The following is an 18,495-nucleotide window of genomic DNA, read 5'->3' as shown; positions in this document are numbered from 1 at the left end:
AGAAGAAGAAGAAGAAGAAGAAGAAGAAGAAGAAGAAGAAGAAGAAGAAGAAGAAGAAGGGGACTGGAGAGATGGCTCAGATGTTAAGAGCTCATCCTGTTCCTGCAGAGGACCCAAGTTCAGTACCCAGGATCCTTGTATCCCCAGTTATAGGGAATCCAATGCCCTCTTCTGAGCTCCTCACACACCTGTACTCACATGTACAAACCCACACACAGATACACATAAAAGTAAAATAAATCTTTTTAAAAAGCGGGGGGTGGGCATCAGGGGCTGGAGAGATGGTTCAATGGTTAAGAGCACTGACTGCCCTTGCAGAGGACCCGGGTTCAGTTCCCAGCACCCACATGGCCGCTCACAACTGTCTTTGATTCCAGTTTCAGGGGATCCAATGGCATCTTCTTGTCTAGGTGGACACCAGGCATGCTTGTAGTACATATACATACATGTAAGCAAAACACTCATACATAAGAAATAAAGATAAATAGTGCGGAAAATGATAGCAATGAAGACAGTGTGGTGCTGGCAGCTAGCTACTAGAATGAAATGTAGAGGGCTGCTAAACAGACACATTTTGCTAAACAAACTTCTGTTAGTGGTAGTGGTGGTGACAGGATCTCACCTAGCCCAGGATGGCCTGAACTTGCTTAGGAGCTCAAGATGACCTTGCCTTCCCAATGATCCCCTGCCTCCACCATCTATATGTACCATGCTCAGCTAGGTCAGTAAATTTTCAACAAGGTGCCAAAATAATTCATTGAGAAAAAGCTTTCTTTTAGGTAAGCATGGTGGTTCATATCTATAATACCAGCATTCAGGGATGGAGGCAGGAGGTTCAGGATTTTAAGGACACCCTGGGCTACACAGTAAGTTCCAGACTAGACTGAGTTCCACAGAGAGATTCTGTCTCAAAAGAGAAGGGGGGCGGGCAGCCACTTGAAAGCCAGAAGTTCCTCAAAAAGTTAAAAGAAAGTAACTATATTATGAGTGAACAAAACACAATCTAAACACAGTGGAATACTATTCAGCCATAAAAAGGAGCAAAGACTTGATACGTTATAACAGAGATGAACCTCCAAAATGTTATACTAAGTGAAAGAAGTCAGACACAAAAGGCCACATATCACTTGATTCTATTTATATGGAATGTCCAGGCTACATAAATCTACCAAGACAGAAAGTAGGTTAGTAGTTGCCTGGGTTGAAGGGGTTAGGTGGGAGGAGCAGGTGCTAGGGGTATGGGCTTCTTTTGAAGGTAATGAAAACACCCTGGAACTTGACAGTGGTGATGCACAATACAGTGAATGATAAAAATCACTGAGTAGTGCATTTTAAATGATAGATGTGTGGTAAGTGAACTATGTGTCAATAAAGATGTTGAAAAAAACAATGTGCTTTATATTTAGGACATAAAAGTAATCTATCGTCTATAAACTCTTTTATTGTTTGAAAAGTTGCTTGAATTCCCTTGAGCTTTGTTTTGCTCCCTTACAAAATGAGAGCCATAAAAAACACCCACCTCCCAGTTCTCATAAGGGTGACGGCCTTACCTAGCACAGCGCTTGACATTACAGTGAGCACCTATATCAGCTCCTGTCAGCACCCACCCACACTGTGGAGCGCCACATCAGCTGTCACTCTTCTGAAGAGATCTGCTCAGTTTCATTACTGTGACACTGGGGCTTAGCCTTGTCAGCAAATGATATCAGTTCAGAGAGCACAGGCTTTGAGAATCTAATAAATTCACTTTCCAGGCTAATCCTTGAGGTTTTTCCTCTGAATTTTCTCAGCCATGAGCTGAATCAAATTAAAAACCCCCACTCTGCTCCCTCTTGAATCCTGAAAGAGCCAAGAAAGAAGACTTCTACACACTTCCTTCTTGCTTTAACTCCATTGTTCTTGCACAAAAGCCTTCTTTCCACCCTGCTGTCTTCCAGAGGCAGCAAATGGCCAAGCTTTGAGGGTAGGCTGCTAGACCAGACAACCCGAGCCACCTGCACCTTCCTCCCTAGCGTCACTGAGTTCTACCTAGCATGCGGCAATGGCTTCATATTATCATTAGCACCTCTGAGGCCTCCAATGGGAGGCTGCAGACATCCCTCCTATCTCAAGATGCTCAACAGCCCTCACCCCTCTCCTCTTTCAGATGCCCTGTGCCTCTGGGACTGTGGCTCCTACCTCAAATCAGATAGGGAAAGGTATATAGGTGGTTTTAGGAGTTCCAGTCCCTGATGACCAAGGATGAGGACCACAGAGTCTCCCTGTGTTTCATCTTGGATGGCTCGATGCTGGCATCCAGGCAAAGGACACTAGCTAAATGTGTGCCCAGTGAGCTTTCTTGGCCTGCCACAGGCTTCAGTGAACCTGGTTTCCAGCAGGCTCCAGGTGTTGCTGCTGCTGCTGGAGACATCCCCTTTCCTTTGCCTGGCTGCTGTGCCTCTAACTGCTGGCTTAGGAAAAGAGGTGCCATCTGCCACCCACTACTCCACTTGATACCAGAATGCTCCCTGTGCTCGGGTGCATGGACTCACCTTGGTCTTCATTCCCACAAGTGTTCATTCATTTCCCCAGCATCAGTAAGAAGGTAAAGAAGTTTAAAAGATCTCTAGTCAAATGCAACCAGAACACAAACACTTTCAATCTCCAGGCCCCACTGAACACTAAGGAGTCGATGGGTTAAGAGGCACTTTAAGTGACTCTTCTGGGTGAACACAGAAGTCTTGAAATAATCTCCCAGTTGGCCAAATCACACAAATGCTGGCTAGCAGAAACACTGGGCTGAGGCATAGCTTCTTGGTCTGGATAAACTCAATTCTTTCTGTGCTGCAATAAGTTCTGGAACAGAATAAAATTCTTACAGCTACTCATGTGCAGTTACAGGTCTCCCTTGTGTGACGGGAATGAAGGAGCAGAGGGCTTCAGGCCTCCTTCATGTGACGGGAGGCATGAAGGAGCAGAAAGTAGAAATGCAATGGCAACAGTGTGGCTCACAGCAGTTTGATTGTTGAAGCGATAGGAATCTTTGTTTTCAATTTTGCAGCCAACTCATGCCCCCTGCAGATAAATTGGAACCTACATAAAAACAGCTCAATTCCCAGGTTTGGAGTCAGTGACTGTACTAAGAACAGCAGCAGTTTCTGCTGAGTGGCATTGTTCCACTAACCATCTGCCTGCATCTGCAGATAGAGTGCCTCCATTATTCTCTAGAATACTGAAATAGACAAGCAGTTAAGAATATAGGATTTGGAACCAAGCACACCCCAGCACTGGGGAGGCTGAGGCAGGAGAATAACAAGTTTAAGGCCAGCCTAGGTCAGTCGGTTCTAAGATTTTAATTCCTAGCCAGGGATGGTAGTGCATCCTTGTAATTCCAGCACTTGGGAGGCTGGAGTAGGAAGATCACTGAGGGCAGCAGGAACTTCATGATGAGACCTTGTCTCAAAAAGAAACACGAAGCAAGGTCTGGGGAGATGGCTTAGCAAGTACAGTGCTTGCTGTGTGAGTATCAGAGCCTGAGCTCAGACCTGCAGCACCCACATACAAGCCAGGTGTGGCACACACCTGGAACCCCACAGTGGGGCTGGGCAGAGACAGAATTGACATTGGCCAGCCAGTCTACCAGGAAGGGTGAGCTCCAGGCTTAGTAAGAGACCCTGTCTCAAAATTTAAGGTAGAGAAACAATTACGGAAGACATCTCAGTAGCAACCTTTGGCCTCCACCTGCACCCAGCGGTGAGTGTACGTACATGCATGCACACACACATGCACACGAAATATAATTTAAAAATTAGGAGGTAGAGAGATAGCTCAGTAGTTCAGAACACACACTGCTTTTGTAGGAGACATAGGTTTGATTCCTAGCATCTACCTTGGGTGGTTCACAATTGCCTTTAACTCCAGTTCCAAAGGAACCAAAGCCCTCTTCTGGTCTCTGTGGGTCTTTACAAGCCTATACTCATGTACACACATTCACACATACACATACAATTTTAAATCAAATAAATTTATTTTAAAACTTTAAGGGCTGGAGAGATGGCTCAGCAGTTAAGAGCACTGGCTACCCTTGCAAAGGGCCTGGGTTTGATTCCCAGCACCCCTATGGTGGTTAACACCTGTTTATAACACCCTCTTCCTCGGGCACTGCACAGCACGGGTATAGCTACCTACACGCAAGCAATACACTTATACACATAAAATAAAAATAGTAAAATTTTTTTTCAAGTTAAAAATACTCTTTTTAAAAGATTGCACAAAAAATACTTCACGCTAGCTGGGCACACTGACTCACATCTTTGACTCTAGCACACAGGAGGTTGAAGGATTTCAAGGCCAGTTTGAGCTACTTAGTTAAGTTCCAGGTGGCCTGAGCCACAGAGTGAAACATTGTTTCAAAAACTGTCACTTCAGCACAGCACTTGGCAAGAGCAAGTTTTACATGTCCCTCTCCTCATCTTCGCAGGCTAAGTCATATGCCCAAACACACAACTTAGCAACTTAGCATTAGTGCTGGCCATTAAACCCACTGTCTCCAGGTCACAGACAAAGGCGGCTATCTCATAATCAACAGGGAATCTAGATAAACATGAGGCAATAAATATTTCCTGCCATGTACTTTAATGATATTCTATTGATGTTGATTATCTTGACCCTAAACCAGTTACATAATTTGTAGGGACTACTGCAAATAAAAATGCAAGATGCTCATTACTCCAAACAATGAAGAATTTCACAGTGGTAATGGCTGAGCATTCAACATGCATAGGGTCCTGTACTACTACGCTGCCTGGGCCCCTTCAAAGACTGAAGTTGGAGTGTATGGATATGACAGCCAAGAGGTCCATGTTAAATGACCCACCCTGAGAGCAAAGTCAAATGCAAAGAACCAGCAAGCCAGAACATTCTTTCTCGGACTTGATAATAAAGGGGACTAAAGACCTGAAGTTTTCTCCCACAACGTCTACTGCAAGGTTTTAATTCCCATGCACTACTGTGCCAGTAGTCCTAGCACAGGGGAGGCTAAGGCAGGAAGACGGCTGAGTTGAAGGCCAGACTGGGATACACAGACAAGTTTCAGGTAGCCAGAGCTACATGAAGAGACCTGTCTCATAACATATTTTAATTATAAATATCCTTAAGTTTGTTAAAGTAGAAGAGAGAACTTTTGATGGACACTTTTATCAAAGCTTGCAGGAAAAAATAGCTATGTCACAGTATGGATTATAAACCAGGACTTTGTTCTTGTCTTTGCAAACACACTCTTCACCTCCGATGAGTAAAAAAAACCCTGCTGTTTTCAGAATTACAGACTGAAGTGTGTGGTTTAATGATAATGAACCTTTTTACCAAATAGGATTTTAATTGTGTCACTTTTTATGTACTTTCAACCCTACACAATCTGAGCAGTTATGACGCTGACAAGTACCTTAAAACTACACTTTTCCTTCTTCCCAGACTAAGGATTGAACCCAGAGCTTTGAGGATGCCAGGTAAATGCTCTATCACTGAGTTACATCCCCAACTCCATTTATTTATTTATTTTGAGACAAAGTCTAAATTGCCCAGATTGGCTTTGAACTTGTAATTTTCCTGCCTCAGTCTCCCAATTTGCTGGGCTTGCTGGTGTGGGCCACCATGCTCAGGCAGAACTGATTACTTTTTCAATGTCCAGGGTGAGACTCATGGATTGCCTCTGAGTCTTGTCTACTAATAGAAAAGGAATTAAATCATCAGGTATACTGGAATGCCTAGTAGTGAATCATTCTGTCTGGGGGCATATGTCATATCTCCTAAACTCATATAGTTGCTGTGTCATCTAATTAAGACAATAACTTTTTTTTTTTTGGTCTTTTTGAAACATGTTTCCCTGTAGCCCCAGCTGGCCCGGAACTCACTATGTAGACCAGGCTGGCCTCGAACTCACAGAGATCCTCCTGCTTCTGCTTCCCAAGTTCTGGGACAACAGGTGTGTGCCACCATGACTTTTATAAAGCTTATTCTGCCTGGATTCCCAGCCTCCACCTTAGCCAGGATGAAACTCAGGGCCTCCCATAACAGACAAGTACTGGACCACTGAGCTGTATACACCACCCGCCTTCTTAGTTATTTCAGACAGAATCTCACCAAATTGCCCAGGCTAGTCTTGAATACCAAGTATTCACCTGGTATGGAATTCTTTTTTTAATGAGAACAGTGACTTTTGACTTCCAGTGGATGCCCATCCCATACAGCTTAAAATACATACACTTAGCAGTGACTGTTCAAATGCCATGATGTTAAGCTTGCCCAATTTTTACCAACCAAAAGAATCAATGTTTCCTTTCTTCTAAAAGTTCTTAACAATTATAGGGTCAATTTTAAGTCATTCAAAAGCAGGTCTTTAAACACACAGATAAAAGGAATGAAGCCAACAGTAAAAATTACACTAGATTTCGGGGGTAATAAATCCTTATATTATTTGCTAACTTTGTTAGTATGTAACTTGAGGGCACCAATACCTATTAAAATTGTTGCAATGCCTTTAGAGCAAGGCTTCTGGGCCCTGGTGGTAGCTTAGCAACTCAGGAGGCTAAGATAGGCATACTGGAGGTCAGCCTGGGCTATACTAGTGAGTTCCAGGTCAGCCTGAGCTATAGTATAAGACCCTGTCTCAAAAATAAACAAGCTAACTAATAATAAGAGGAAAGGATTCTCAACTAACATTTGACATTTGGAGTCAGATTCTCTGTTGTGGGTGGATGGCTGCCTTGAACACTGTAGGATGCACAGCACTGTCCCTCCCAGGCCTCCACCTAACCTGATGCCAACAGCACCCACCTCTCAGATCACAACAACCCAAAAATGTCTCCTCGCCACTGTCAAGTGTTCTCTAGGGGCAGTATGGAACTGCTGCTTTAGAGATGGCAATATAGTTTATATATATTTATATTAAAAAAAAAGATCAAAGCACTTTAGAATCGGGAGGGATCTTAAGGAGCCTGAGAACCAGTATTAAACTTTATGCATCAGCACAAACCATCACTCTGGGGATCTTGTTAAATACTGATTTCTAGGCCCGAACCCAGCCCCATCAATTTAGACAAGTACTGAGTTTTCCCACATCACTACCAACATCTTCATCCTATGGGTAAGTCAACGAGGACCCCAGAATTGAAATACTTTGGCCAAGGTCACAGGGAGTTAAAACCTGGCCTCCAAAGCGACCAAGCCCTTTCTCACCACAAGGGTGGGTGGAGCAAGGGGGTGTGTGTTGCTCTTCCGTCTTGAAGCTGTAAAGCTTTTAATGGTGCCTTCTAGGGCTAGGCTGCCTGTGATAAAAACCCCCGACTTGGCCTCGCTCAAGGCCATCAGGCTCTGGGAGTCTCCATTTCCTTCCCTGTCAAGTGGAATATCAGCACCTACCTCCTAGCGTCACTGGAAAGGTTAGGAGGGATGCTGTACAAATAGCCCACCGCACAGGGCCCGGTACACAGTAAGCGCTCGTGCGTGACCTATGACCACTGACACAGAACCGCAAAACTGAAGGTTGTGCCGGGCTCCGGGGACCGAGGCCTGGAAATGGGCCCGAGGAGGGAACCGACCCCGACTCTCCGCCCCACCTCACCTGGTCCCGCAGCTCCTTCTCCAGCTGCCGGTAGTCGTTGTTCCAGACCAGAAGGTGCAGTGGGAACTGGCTGCTGGCGTCACGGCCCGAGGACATGGCGAGGTGGCCGCGGCCCGGGGCCTGGTCGCCCGCGGGTCACCAGCCTCGGCCCCGCGGGGTCTCGGGTGCCCGACCGACCCGCTGGCGAGCGAGGGAGGGCCGAAAGCGAGGGGCGCGGCGGGAAGTGTGGGGCCCAGGAGGCCCGAGCGGGCAGCTGCAGAGCCTGGGGTCGCGGGCCGGGCTGGGGACCGGCTCCGGAACCCGCTCGGCCGCGCCCACCCCGCGCCCCGCAGCGCTGGCGCTGGCGCTGACAGCTCGCGAACCGACTCCGGAGGGCCGAACCGCCCCAACCGGGAAGCGCGCAGGCCGGACCACCGCGCGGGGCCGCGGGGAAAGCTGCCGGCGACAGCCCCGAACTCCGCGCCACTCTGTCCCGCGGCGACTCCAGCCGCAACCCGGAGGCGGCCATCCCGGCCATGCGGAGCCGAGGGTGTCCGCCGCGGCCCGCGACCTGCTCGTGAGGATCCCGTTCTGCGCGTCCCCAGCCTGGCCCCCCTGCCTGCCGCCTCCAGTGGTTTGCTCCACAACTGGGCCCCTTCCATGGCTCTGCAGCCCGGGGGTGACCTCAGGGGCCTGGACCAAACCATTCTGGTTCGAGCCTCCCCGGCATCCTTTAGGGACCAGGGCAGATCCTTCCCCGATTGGTCTGGAGCCATTTTGGAAGTGGGCAACGGGAGATAGTTTTCAAGGAAGAACTAAACAGTGGAGAGGTGGCGTCAGAAACCTGCTTGATAAGGGTGTACTTCTGTCTCAGGGTGTCGCAACTTTGGAACGTTTTGAAACGGGTAATTCTTTGTGTGAAGTTTATCCGATGCTTTGTAGGATGGTGAGCGGCGCGCCTGGCCTCGCTAGCGCTCGGTGTCTGTAACACACCTCCCTCAGAGGTCTCCAAATACTGCCAGGTGTCCCCTGCGGGAGAAAAATCCGCCTCAGTTGAGAACCACTATTCTACCTGAATCCCCAACTTGCCTAAGATTCAAAGTACCTACAGTGGAGGTTTATTCCACAGCAATCCCATTATTAAACTAACCATTCAGATTAAGGATTTTACTACCGAAAGGGCAAATACAGTATCCAAATTTGTCAAAAATCTGCAAAAGCAAAAATTCGTCCTTTGGGTTGCAACCACAGGCACTATATCTTCTTGATCAATGAAGAAGCGTGTGCTGCTTCCGCCCAGGCGTCTACAACTGTCTGATGTATCCCGCATACATTCTCTTGACCTTATGTACACACCCCGATTTTCAAATAATCTGCCACGGCTGTTCAAGAATCCTGAACTAGTCCATTTTCCAGGGATGTGGACTGGCAGATTTGTGAGTTGACGAATGAAACTAATACATGAGGCACATGCATCAAGACTGCACCCAAAAGCTCTACTGGAGGAACGTGTGGCAACTATGTGCCTATTCCCACATACATTTATCACACTGAAGAGAGGGAACAACAGCAGTGCTTCTGAGACCTCTGCTAGGACTTCTCATTTTTCAAAAGCCTCTTCAATATGCCATGTCTACTGAACATTTCTCTAAAAAATTTTTAGATTGTATTTTTACTTGGATGTCTGAGAGTGTATGTCATGTGTGTATGGGTGTACACGGGGGCCAAAAGAGGGTATTGGATCCCTTAGAGCTATAGTTCCAGGTGGTTGTCAACCACCTGATATGGGTGTTGGAATCAAACTCAGATCCTCTGGAAGAACAGCAAGTGGTCTTAACCACTGAGCCATCTCTCCAGCCCTTAACATCTCTCTTATCACATTAGTCTGAAACTCCACAGTGGTAGGAACCATATCTATTTTGCTTATCAAAGTACCTAAAGCCACAACAGTATTTGGCCCACAATAGGCACCCAGTAACTGTTGAATGGACAACATATTTGTGTTTACATGTAACGCATACGATAAATATTTGTAGGCCAGGCCTGGGGGCACACATCTTTAATCCCAGCACTGGGGAGGCAGAGGTAGGTGGATCTCTGTGAGTTCCAGGCTAGCTGGGGCTACAGGGGAGACCCTGTCTCAAACAAAACAAAACAAAACAAAAACCAATCAATATTTATTAGTATAGGGCCACATCTTTTCTTTGCACTACATAATATGATTTATTTCAAACATCCTGAAAATTACTCTAGTTTAGCTATTTTTTAAATATTTTATTTATTACTTTTATTTTATGTGTATGCGTGTATTGCCTACACGTAGGTAAGTGCACCTATGTCGTGCAATGCCTGCGGAAGACAGAAGAGGCTGTCGGATCCCCTGGAACTGGAGTTACGGACAGCTGCCATGTGGGTGCTGGGATTCGAACCTGGGTCTTCTGCAAGAACAGTGTCCTTAACCACTGAGCCACCTAGTTTAGCTAGTTTTAGTCTCAAGTACCAGATATACGAAGAAAAGCAATAATTATAATAGAATAGCAATAGCAACGATAATAGGAGCTTCTTTTCCTTGAAAGCTTACCAGGAAGCAAAAATACCTCATTTTCCCATAAGCTACTCCATTTTCCCTCAGCCAGAGAATAAATATTTAGTTTTGCTTGTCACAACCAAGTTTATTACACATATTTCTTTCTTCCCCCTCCTTCATCTTTTTCTTATTTTTTTAAAAAAGTAAAAATTATTCTAAGGTTGCAGGTTATACAAATACCAATCTTGACTAGGGATAAACAACCCATGTCTCCATTTTGAAGATGAAATTAAAGCAGCGGCCTGAAGAAGGAATCCTCTACCAAACTGTTTATTTTACTCTGAATCTTCTCTCGGTAGAATATAAGCTCCTTAAGACCCGGAAATATTGTCTTCTTTACTGTTGTTTCTCCAGTGCCAGAAACAGTATTTGGAACACATCAGGTGCTCAACCAATATTTGTTGAATAGCGAGCGGAATTAATAAATGAACTTAACCAGTGACATTTATGAGTACAGAGTTCTGGTCACCAGATTTTGCTTATTCCTCTGGTATTAATCAGTACCGGAATAAGAAATCGCTTCCCCAAAAGGGATTACAAGACGATGTTGAGGTAGACAGAGGATGCTTGGGCAGACATCTGCCCTCAGTTAAGATGGCGATGAGGAAGCTTGCCCTTTCCGGTCGCGTGACCCACGCCAGGCGCCGCGGGACACCTCCCCGCGCTTGCGCCCTGTGCCGCGGCTGTGAGGCTGTGAGGGGAGAGGCCCCTCCGCCTACGCCGTCTCGGACGCGTTCTAGCGGAAGCGCCGCTGCCCTGTAGGCCGTCGCGGGCTTCCCGGCAGGTGAAGGCGGGAGCCATGTCGAAGCGGCTCCGGAGCAGCGACCTGTGCGCCGACTGCAGCGGGCCGGGTGAGTGGCGCCGGCCCGCTAGCTTCGTCCTGCTGGCGGGGCCCCTGCCGGGTCGTCCCCTCGGGCTGCGGACCGCGGGGCCCGGGCGCGAGCCCCGTGCCGGGCCTGTCAGCCGCGTGGCCGTCGGACCGCCGGCTGCTGGCCGCTCCCAGACGGGAAGGCCAAGTCCCCCGACGGCGGGCGGCGGCCCTCAGCCTGCAGGTGTCACCCCGCTCAGGGACCGCAGGCTCGGCCTGAGAGCCTGGCGGCTCAGGTAGCCACCCTACGCCGAGAGCCTCCGGGTCGGGGTCAGACACCCGCAGGCGGGGAGCCGGTGCGCGCCTCCAGCTTGAGGGTCCGCGGGGCCCAAGTTCCTGCTAGGTTTTGCCCCTGCGTGACCTTGGACTGGTGACTTCACTTGCCCAAATTCCGATTGTCTCCGTTTTTCCGGTGAAGACCCAGAGTACCTGGCTCCTTGGTCGGGAGAGTCCAGGGATGCTCCTAGCCACCCTCTTAAGTTTCCTTCTCTTTTTTTGTTATGTCATTCAGTTCAGAACCCTTGTAGTTCTCTAAGCTTTCAAACGTGGCTCTCTAGAGTGGTCCTTTGCCCACAGCCTCCCAAACACGCAGTCGCTGGCAGAGCGAACGTGGGGCGTGGAAGGGCCAAAACCGTTCTTAGGGCTGATGCTTGGGTGTGAAGATTCGGTGTCTTAATCATTGGAACTCAATTGAGAAGTCTCTGTACGAGTTTCTTTATGTGCTGCTTTTGGTCCTTGGACTTGAATAGCTTTGCGTTTGAAGTCATGTAAATGTCAGATGACTTTCCTGGCCCTGCAATGGTCAATAAACAATGGTAATGAAATCATTGAGCACCAGTGGCTTCCTACTGTTCTCGGCTTGTTTAGAAGCAGAGACTGATTTTAAAGGTACTGTGATAACTGCTTTGTGGTTATTTCATGGCCCTGGGTACTACAGCTTGTGTTAACCGTTCAGATTGAAGAAAAGGAGAGGGATGGGGAGTTTAAAAGGTGGTGCTTTAAAAGCCAGGCTTATACAAACTGTCCTTGTCGCTAAATGTGTTCCGCTTCCTTCTTTTCTTTCCTATTTTCAGTTGAACTCTGTGATGCATCTGATTCATGTGTATCTGACTTAAACTTCCTCTTGGAATGCATATTCTTCTGACAGATTACACGTGGCCAAGGCAAATTGCTTCCCATTGCAACCCTAAGTATGGTCTTGTCCTTTTGCAGCATTTTATGCATTTCAGAACATTGTCTCTTCTACCCATTAGTTGTCTTGAATGCCAAAATCTGCAGAGACTTGAGTCACTTCCTTCCTGTTTTGAATATAATGAGGCTACCTTGAAGCAGGCTGTGAACATAAGCAGCTAGGGTTTTGTACTGCCTTTTGTGCACAGCTCTAATGAAGACTTCCCTGTAGGATTAGGGCTTTGTCCCCCAAATTTGCAGAATTTGCAGGAATACTTAACTCTCTCAGGCAGAATTTGCATAAGGTGGGGGGGGCACAGATGTTTTGAAGTTTGTGGTATCCATGGAACCTGGATTAAAAAGCCCTGGCTTCCAGTTAGGCTAGAAGGATTTCACCCAGCCTCATACATACAAGCTTATTTTGATTTTTCTGTGTTGTCCATATTCTTTCTGTGGGATTCTGATCCATGGTATTTAAGTGATTAATGGAGACCCTTGCTCGATATATGTTGCTGACTTGTTTATTTGTTCCATGAATACTCTGATCCTGAAAATGACATGTGAAAACCAAAGCTATGCTTCCAGTTTTAATGCTAATCCACACTACAAAGATCAGTGCTCTGTGTGTACAGGTTCTTCGTGATAGTTCGTGTCATTGCACCTTAGACTGACACAGTAGCACCTGCAGTTAGATTTTGCTGGATTATCTTCTCTTTTCATTTACGGCAGACACTTCACTATGATCATGTCTTGTTAACTGCTGTGGTGCTGGGGATAAAACCCAGGTCCTCACAATTGGTTAGGTAAGCATTCCACCCTTATGCTGTATCCCCAGCCTTGATTTTGTAGTGATTGGTTGGTTGGTTGGTTGGTTGGTTGGTTGGTTGGTTGGTTGTTTTAATGAATCTAACATTTTAAATGCATCATGCTTAAGTTCAGATACGTAAAATCTCCACTGAGCTTTCCAGTACAAACTTTGATGTTTTAATTATTTCCAATCAGAAACTCTTTCCAGAGTCATAAGTTTGGTGAGCTCTTGAAAATATTAGAATAAGGGGCTGAAGAGATGGCTTGGCAGTTAAGAACACTGGCTGGTCTTGCAGAAGACCCGGGTTCGAATCCCAGCACCCACATGGCAGCTAACAACTGTCTATAACTCCAGTCCCAGGGGACCCGACAGCCTCTTCTGACCTCTACATGCATTTCATGACACGGGTGCACTTACCTACATGTAGGCAATACACACGTACACATAAAATAAAAATAATAAATAAAATTTTTTAAAGGTTTAAAAAAAGGAAAAGAAAATATCAGAATAACAGAAAAGAATTTAGAGACTATGAAACATTTAATATTACTGAGACTTACTGGATTGGAGGTCCTATTTTTTAAATATTTTATTTATTTATTTTATCTTAGTTTATGTGTATGAGTATATTGCTTGCATATACAGGGTCTCCCTGTAGCCCCAGCTGTCCTGGAACTCACTATGTAGACCAGGCTGGCCTTGAACTCACAGAGAGAGATCCACCTGCCTCTGCCTCCCGAGTGCTGGGATTAAAGGTGTGTGCCACCACGCCCGGCTTATTATTTATTTTTATTCTTACCGGCTGAGTCATCTCTCTAGCCGGAGAGGTTCTATTCTTACTGTTCATATTGTTCCTTCTCTATTGTTCCTGTTCACATTTGACCCACTGTAAGGACACTCAAAAGATGTAACTGACCTCCATTCATTGTGCAAGAAGTGGCAGCATTGGGGTTCAAACTGTGGGCTGCTTGTTTCCAGAGCCAACCCTCTTAACCACTATGCTCTCTGGCTCCCAGAATTTGTCTTTGATTGAAATCCCTAACTTTTCATTATATGGTTTGAAAGGATTTGAATAAACTGTTAAAAATGGTGAAGATGATGTACATGCATTTTAGAGATTTTTGTGGACATTGAAGAATTTTAAAATATACCCTTAGGCCAGAGAGCTGGAGTGGCACCTATTGTCACCCCCTTATGAGTCTGAGGAAATGGAAAAGGCCTGTGTTTATTTGGGTTTCTAAGTGCTCAGTTTCCTTGCCCAGATCCACCCTACTTACCTAGTGTGAATTAGTCTTTATATATATGAAAGGTTGTCCAGTGAAGTTTTGTGGGATTTCAAGGGAAAAAACATCATACTCATACCAAATATATTACTCATTTTTACTTTATGATTTTTCCTCTGTGAAGCAGCAGCTTTCAGATCAGCTGCAAGACTGGACTGGGTAGGCTGTTTAAAACAACTGATGGGTATCAGACAGCATGGCCCAGTGGCGTGGCCACACTTCCCTGCCCTCCAAGCCATAGCAGCTTCATGTTTCCATAGTTCTTAGAGCTTTCTGTTAGCACATAGGTCTTGATTGCTTACGTTGGGGAGTAGTCATTTCACCATCTACTTCAGATACTGTTATGTGGATGCTTCACTTTCAAAATTATGTTGTCTTGCTATTTGTAAAGATGGATTTGAAATGATTCATCTGGCTAGAATGGTAGAGTACTTGCCTAGCATGTACAAGGCCCCAGATCTAGTCCCCAGCACCACAAGAAAGCAAAGTGGAGTGATTCGCCTGGACTCTCACTTTGCTTCTGTGTCATTGAATGAAAGTATGTGCCTCTAAGGTGGCAGACCGTCATTCAGGCTATAGACTGGAGCCTAAACAGGAAAGAAGATAAAGAAGGTAACAGCTTGTTTGAAGCTGCCAGTCTGTTAACACTGTCTCTGTAGGATCATCAGACCGCTTCACCGGCTCAATATTTTAAGGGGCATATAACACAATAAAAAAAAATTTTTTCCCCTTAAAAACCAAACCTCAGTCACCTTTCCCCATCCTTCATATGGCAGCCATTTCATATCCTTGCCACTGAGGTGCCATTCTTCTTCTAGATCCTTCCTGGGCATCTGTAAACAGGGGAACTTTTATATGTGACGAGTGTTGCAGTGTTCATCGGAGTCTGGGACGTCACATTTCTCAAGTAAGGCATCTTAAACACACACCGTGGCCTCCAACACTGCTTCAGGTAAAGGAGATTTCTTGCAAATTTTTGTTTTAAGGCTTGTTTTGGCCACTGAAATATCTCTGAGTATAGATCTTCAATCTTACAAAAATGTTTGGCTCATCATGGGCTGAAGTGCTATGCCCATCAATTCTATGTATAGTATAAAGAATAATCCTGAAGCCAGACATGGTGGCCTAAGCCTTTAATCCCAGCACTCAGCAGGCAGAAGCAGGTGGATCTCTGTGAGTTCAGGGCCAGCCTGACCTACATAGCATGCTCCAGACCAGCTGGGGGTTACACAGAGAGTTTGTCTCAAAAAGACCAAAAAAAAAAAAAGAATTATCCTGAATTATTCTGGGGTTTTTTTTCCCCCCTCACCTAACATAATCTTGTCCAAAAGTTCAGTTGTATATAGGCAGGTAATTCAGATCTCTTGGTAATGTTTCACTGCTGGCTTTCTAGATGGTCACTACTATTGAGAACCTTTCATTAATGCAATTCCTGACTACTTGGTCATTTTTTTAGAGCATTTTTTCCTGCTCTGATAGAAGCATAGCCTGCATGTCCTCTGAAATCTCTGCCACATTTGAAGTTGTTTTTAAAGCTCTCTCTGTTAGGCAGGGAGTAAATTTTAATGTGTTTTGATTGCATGCCCAATGCTTGTTCAGTGGGCTTCTCTTATTTGGGATCTGATAACAGGTTACTTGTACTTGTATTGGGGGCATATATTCTTCAGGTTCCCTTGGAACTCAGGATTAATCATGAGTTTTGCTGTGTTTATCTTAATACACATTTCACTAAATCTGTGGAAGCTACATACCATGTCCTTCAAGTTGCTTGCTTGAACCAAGGGACCACAGCAAGTGAATTCGAACTGCTGATAGGACAGTGTCTCTCTGAATGCAAAGAACAAATGGGGCCATTCTAGGGGTCCTGCTATGAAATGAAATTGAGATGGATGTTTGTAAAGTTCTGTTTATAGGGAGAGGAGTAGGAGGAGTGAATTTGATCAAAATATATTGAACGAAATTCTTAAAGAATTAATAATAATTTTAAGTTCTACTTAGAAGTTCTCAATGGCCCATTCTCTCATGCAGGGGCAAGTGTGGCCTATCTGTGTTTGCAAAGCCACACTGTATTATAGAATTTGAATTAAGGCCAGAGATGAGTAATTTAAAATGCCAGGGTTGACCCTGAAGCAACAGACCCTGAAGGATAGGACATAAGCCACCAGTGGTACTCGAGAGAGAGGCAGTACTCAAATTTTGATGATTCCATTATTTTAATGTGTATAAGAAAGCTATCACATCAGACTGTAATTATCAAAGGTTTTTTTTTTTTTTTTCTTTTTTTTGAGACAGGGTCTCCCTGTAGCCCCAGCTGTCCTGAAAGTCACTATGTAGACCAGGCTGACCTCAAACTCAAAAAGGTCCGCCTGCCTCTGCCTCCCAAGTGCTGGGATTAAAGGTGTATGCCACCACGCCCAGCCAAAGATTTTTTTTTAATAGGATGGATTTAATGAAAAATATTAAGTGGGTTGTGTGCACAGCACATGGGTAGATAGCATTTGTTCAGGATGGGAAATGCAGCCCCAAAGCATTAGAGTTACTTTTCCTCCAGTATAAAAGTACAACACAATCAGGCCCATTTAGGGATTTAGCTTTCTTACTGCTCAAAGCTAAATCCTCTGTAGGGTTCTTTCTAATTCTTCAATCAGAAACAATAACACTAGTGGAGTGGTGCCTCAAATATGATAGTGTTTTATTGTTTATAACAGACCACTGTTTTGGTCATTGATTCCCTTTGAATATTTGTGGAAATAAAATATACTTCTTGGTTTCAGATGGTTGAGACTTTGTATAACAATGGCGCTAATTCTATATGGGAGCATTCTTTACTGGACCCTGCCTCTATTATGAGTGGAAGACGGAAAGCTAACCCACAGGATAAAGTACAGTGAGTGGAATGTTTGTAACTACTTCTCTTTCTTGGAGACAAATGGCCCTGTTGAAAAGAATGTGACCATTCTGATCTGCCTCCAAAAGGACAGCACCTGTGCCTAGGGCAGCTTGCTGTTAGAAAGCCTGAGGAGGCAGGTGGGACTATCCCTTTGGTTATCCAACATAAGTTAATGATTTTCCCAATTGGAGACCAGTGCTTGGAGAGTTAGTTAGGTGTGATCAGATTTACACTGAGATACTGAATGAAGCAAGAGGCAGTCAGACCAGGAATCTAGGTTCTGCTTCCATTTTACCTTATGCCTCACCTATAATATGGAATTAAATGCTGCTTCTTTCCAAGGGTCAGTCAAGAAAATTACAGAGGGAAGAAGGCTGCTGTAAAAGGCGAGTCTTCTGTAGACCCAGCCACTGTACTCACTGATGTTTTTTCAGACTTCAGGTCTTGAACACTGCTGAAACTTACTCCAGCTTAGGCTCCTGTGACGGGTGTGGGTCACTTCCTCTTCTTACGAGCAAATAATGGGAAATGTGTATCTGAACTTCGAGTGAACTGTTTTCTGTTTTGTTTTCAAACCAGCCCCAATAAAGCAGAATTCATCAGAGCCAAGTACCAGATGTTAGCATTTGTCCACCGTTTGCCCTGCCGGGATGACGACAGTGTGACTGCCAAAGATCTTAGTAAGGTGGGTCATGCTTTTTACAGTCCATGAAAGAACCTGGTGAGACAATGTGTTGTTTCCCTTGGAAAAAAAATACTAAAAAAGAAGAAACCCAAAAACTCTCACTAGCTTGAATAACTGATAGCATCTTTTTATTACAGTCTTCATCTTTTCTCTTAATGAGTAGTGGAGGTACTAGACAAAGGGAAATTGTGTCTAAAAACTATTTTCTCAAAGTAGTTTCCACCTTATATTTTGATAAGTTCTCTGCTTAACTTGGAAATAGAAGCCACCCCAAAGTGTGTTTCTAGAAGGGACTAGAAAATGTGTGGAATGATTGTTTCTGAGAAGTACTAGAATAAAATAGCAGGGGAAGGAGCAAACTTCTTCAGATTTCCAGGGTGAGTGAGAAGAATCCTCAGAGAGCATAGTGTCCAGCATGGCTTATGACCCTTTTGAAATGGCTAGATGCTTTTCTTTGTGTGGATCTTAGCATGCTGTTACGATATGCTTTAGAAAGGCACATCTTGGTTTTTGGAACAGTCTTTAAACTAGATGCCCACTCATAAATCATGGGTACTCACAATTCAGAATATTCAATTTTGCATAGAAATGTATACCATTAGTTCTACTAATTAATAAGACGTGG

At 45.1% G+C, this 18,495-nt stretch overlaps 3 protein-coding genes across 15 annotated transcripts in view; 1 reads left to right on the top strand and 2 right to left on the bottom strand.

Moving 5' to 3' along the window:
• The window catches only part of Ankrd13a (ankyrin repeat domain 13A), a gene marked incomplete in the record, with an annotated part of 42,940 nt that extends 34,965 nt beyond the window's left edge, over positions 1 to 7,975 (bottom strand). Inside the window, 1 exon segment of the mRNA XM_008848999.3 lies at positions 7,601 to 7,975. Coding sequence (XP_008847221.1) covers positions 7,601 to 7,696 — 96 coding nt within the window.
• Positions 7,698 to 8,203, bottom strand: LOC115066948 (translation initiation factor IF-2-like; the record flags this gene model as incomplete). The annotated part of the gene is made up of 1 exon (XM_029554029.1): positions 7,698 to 8,203. A coding segment is annotated over exon 1 (420 nt), but the record flags the coding sequence as incomplete, so codon positions are not given.
• A 2,636-nt stretch (positions 8,204 to 10,839) lies between these two features.
• Positions 10,840 to 18,495, top strand: part of Git2 (GIT ArfGAP 2) — a 56,600-nt gene continuing 48,944 nt past the window's right edge. For 11 of the 13 annotated variants that reach the window (XM_029554031.1, XM_029554030.1, XM_008848997.3 and 8 more), the window contains exons 1-4: positions 10,840 to 11,017; positions 15,114 to 15,247; positions 17,070 to 17,182; positions 17,765 to 17,870. In XM_029554031.1, coding sequence (XP_029409891.1) covers positions 10,966 to 11,017; positions 15,114 to 15,247; positions 17,070 to 17,182; positions 17,765 to 17,870 — 405 coding nt within the window. In that variant the 5' untranslated portion in view covers positions 10,840 to 10,965. The remainder of the gene's footprint in view (positions 11,018 to 15,113; positions 15,248 to 17,069; positions 17,183 to 17,764; positions 17,871 to 18,495) is intronic. The other 2 variants (XM_008848998.3, XM_017802165.2) reach the window with 1 other exon arrangement.

Source organism: Nannospalax galili, unplaced genomic scaffold (assembly GCF_000622305.1).
Source record: "Nannospalax galili isolate Female #2095 unplaced genomic scaffold, S.galili_v1.0 scaffold103, whole genome shotgun sequence".
NCBI classification, from domain to species: Eukaryota; Metazoa; Chordata; class Mammalia; order Rodentia; family Spalacidae; genus Nannospalax; species Nannospalax galili.
Note: the sequence above shows the minus strand (reverse complement) of the source record. Positions and strands in the feature narration are given on the sequence as shown.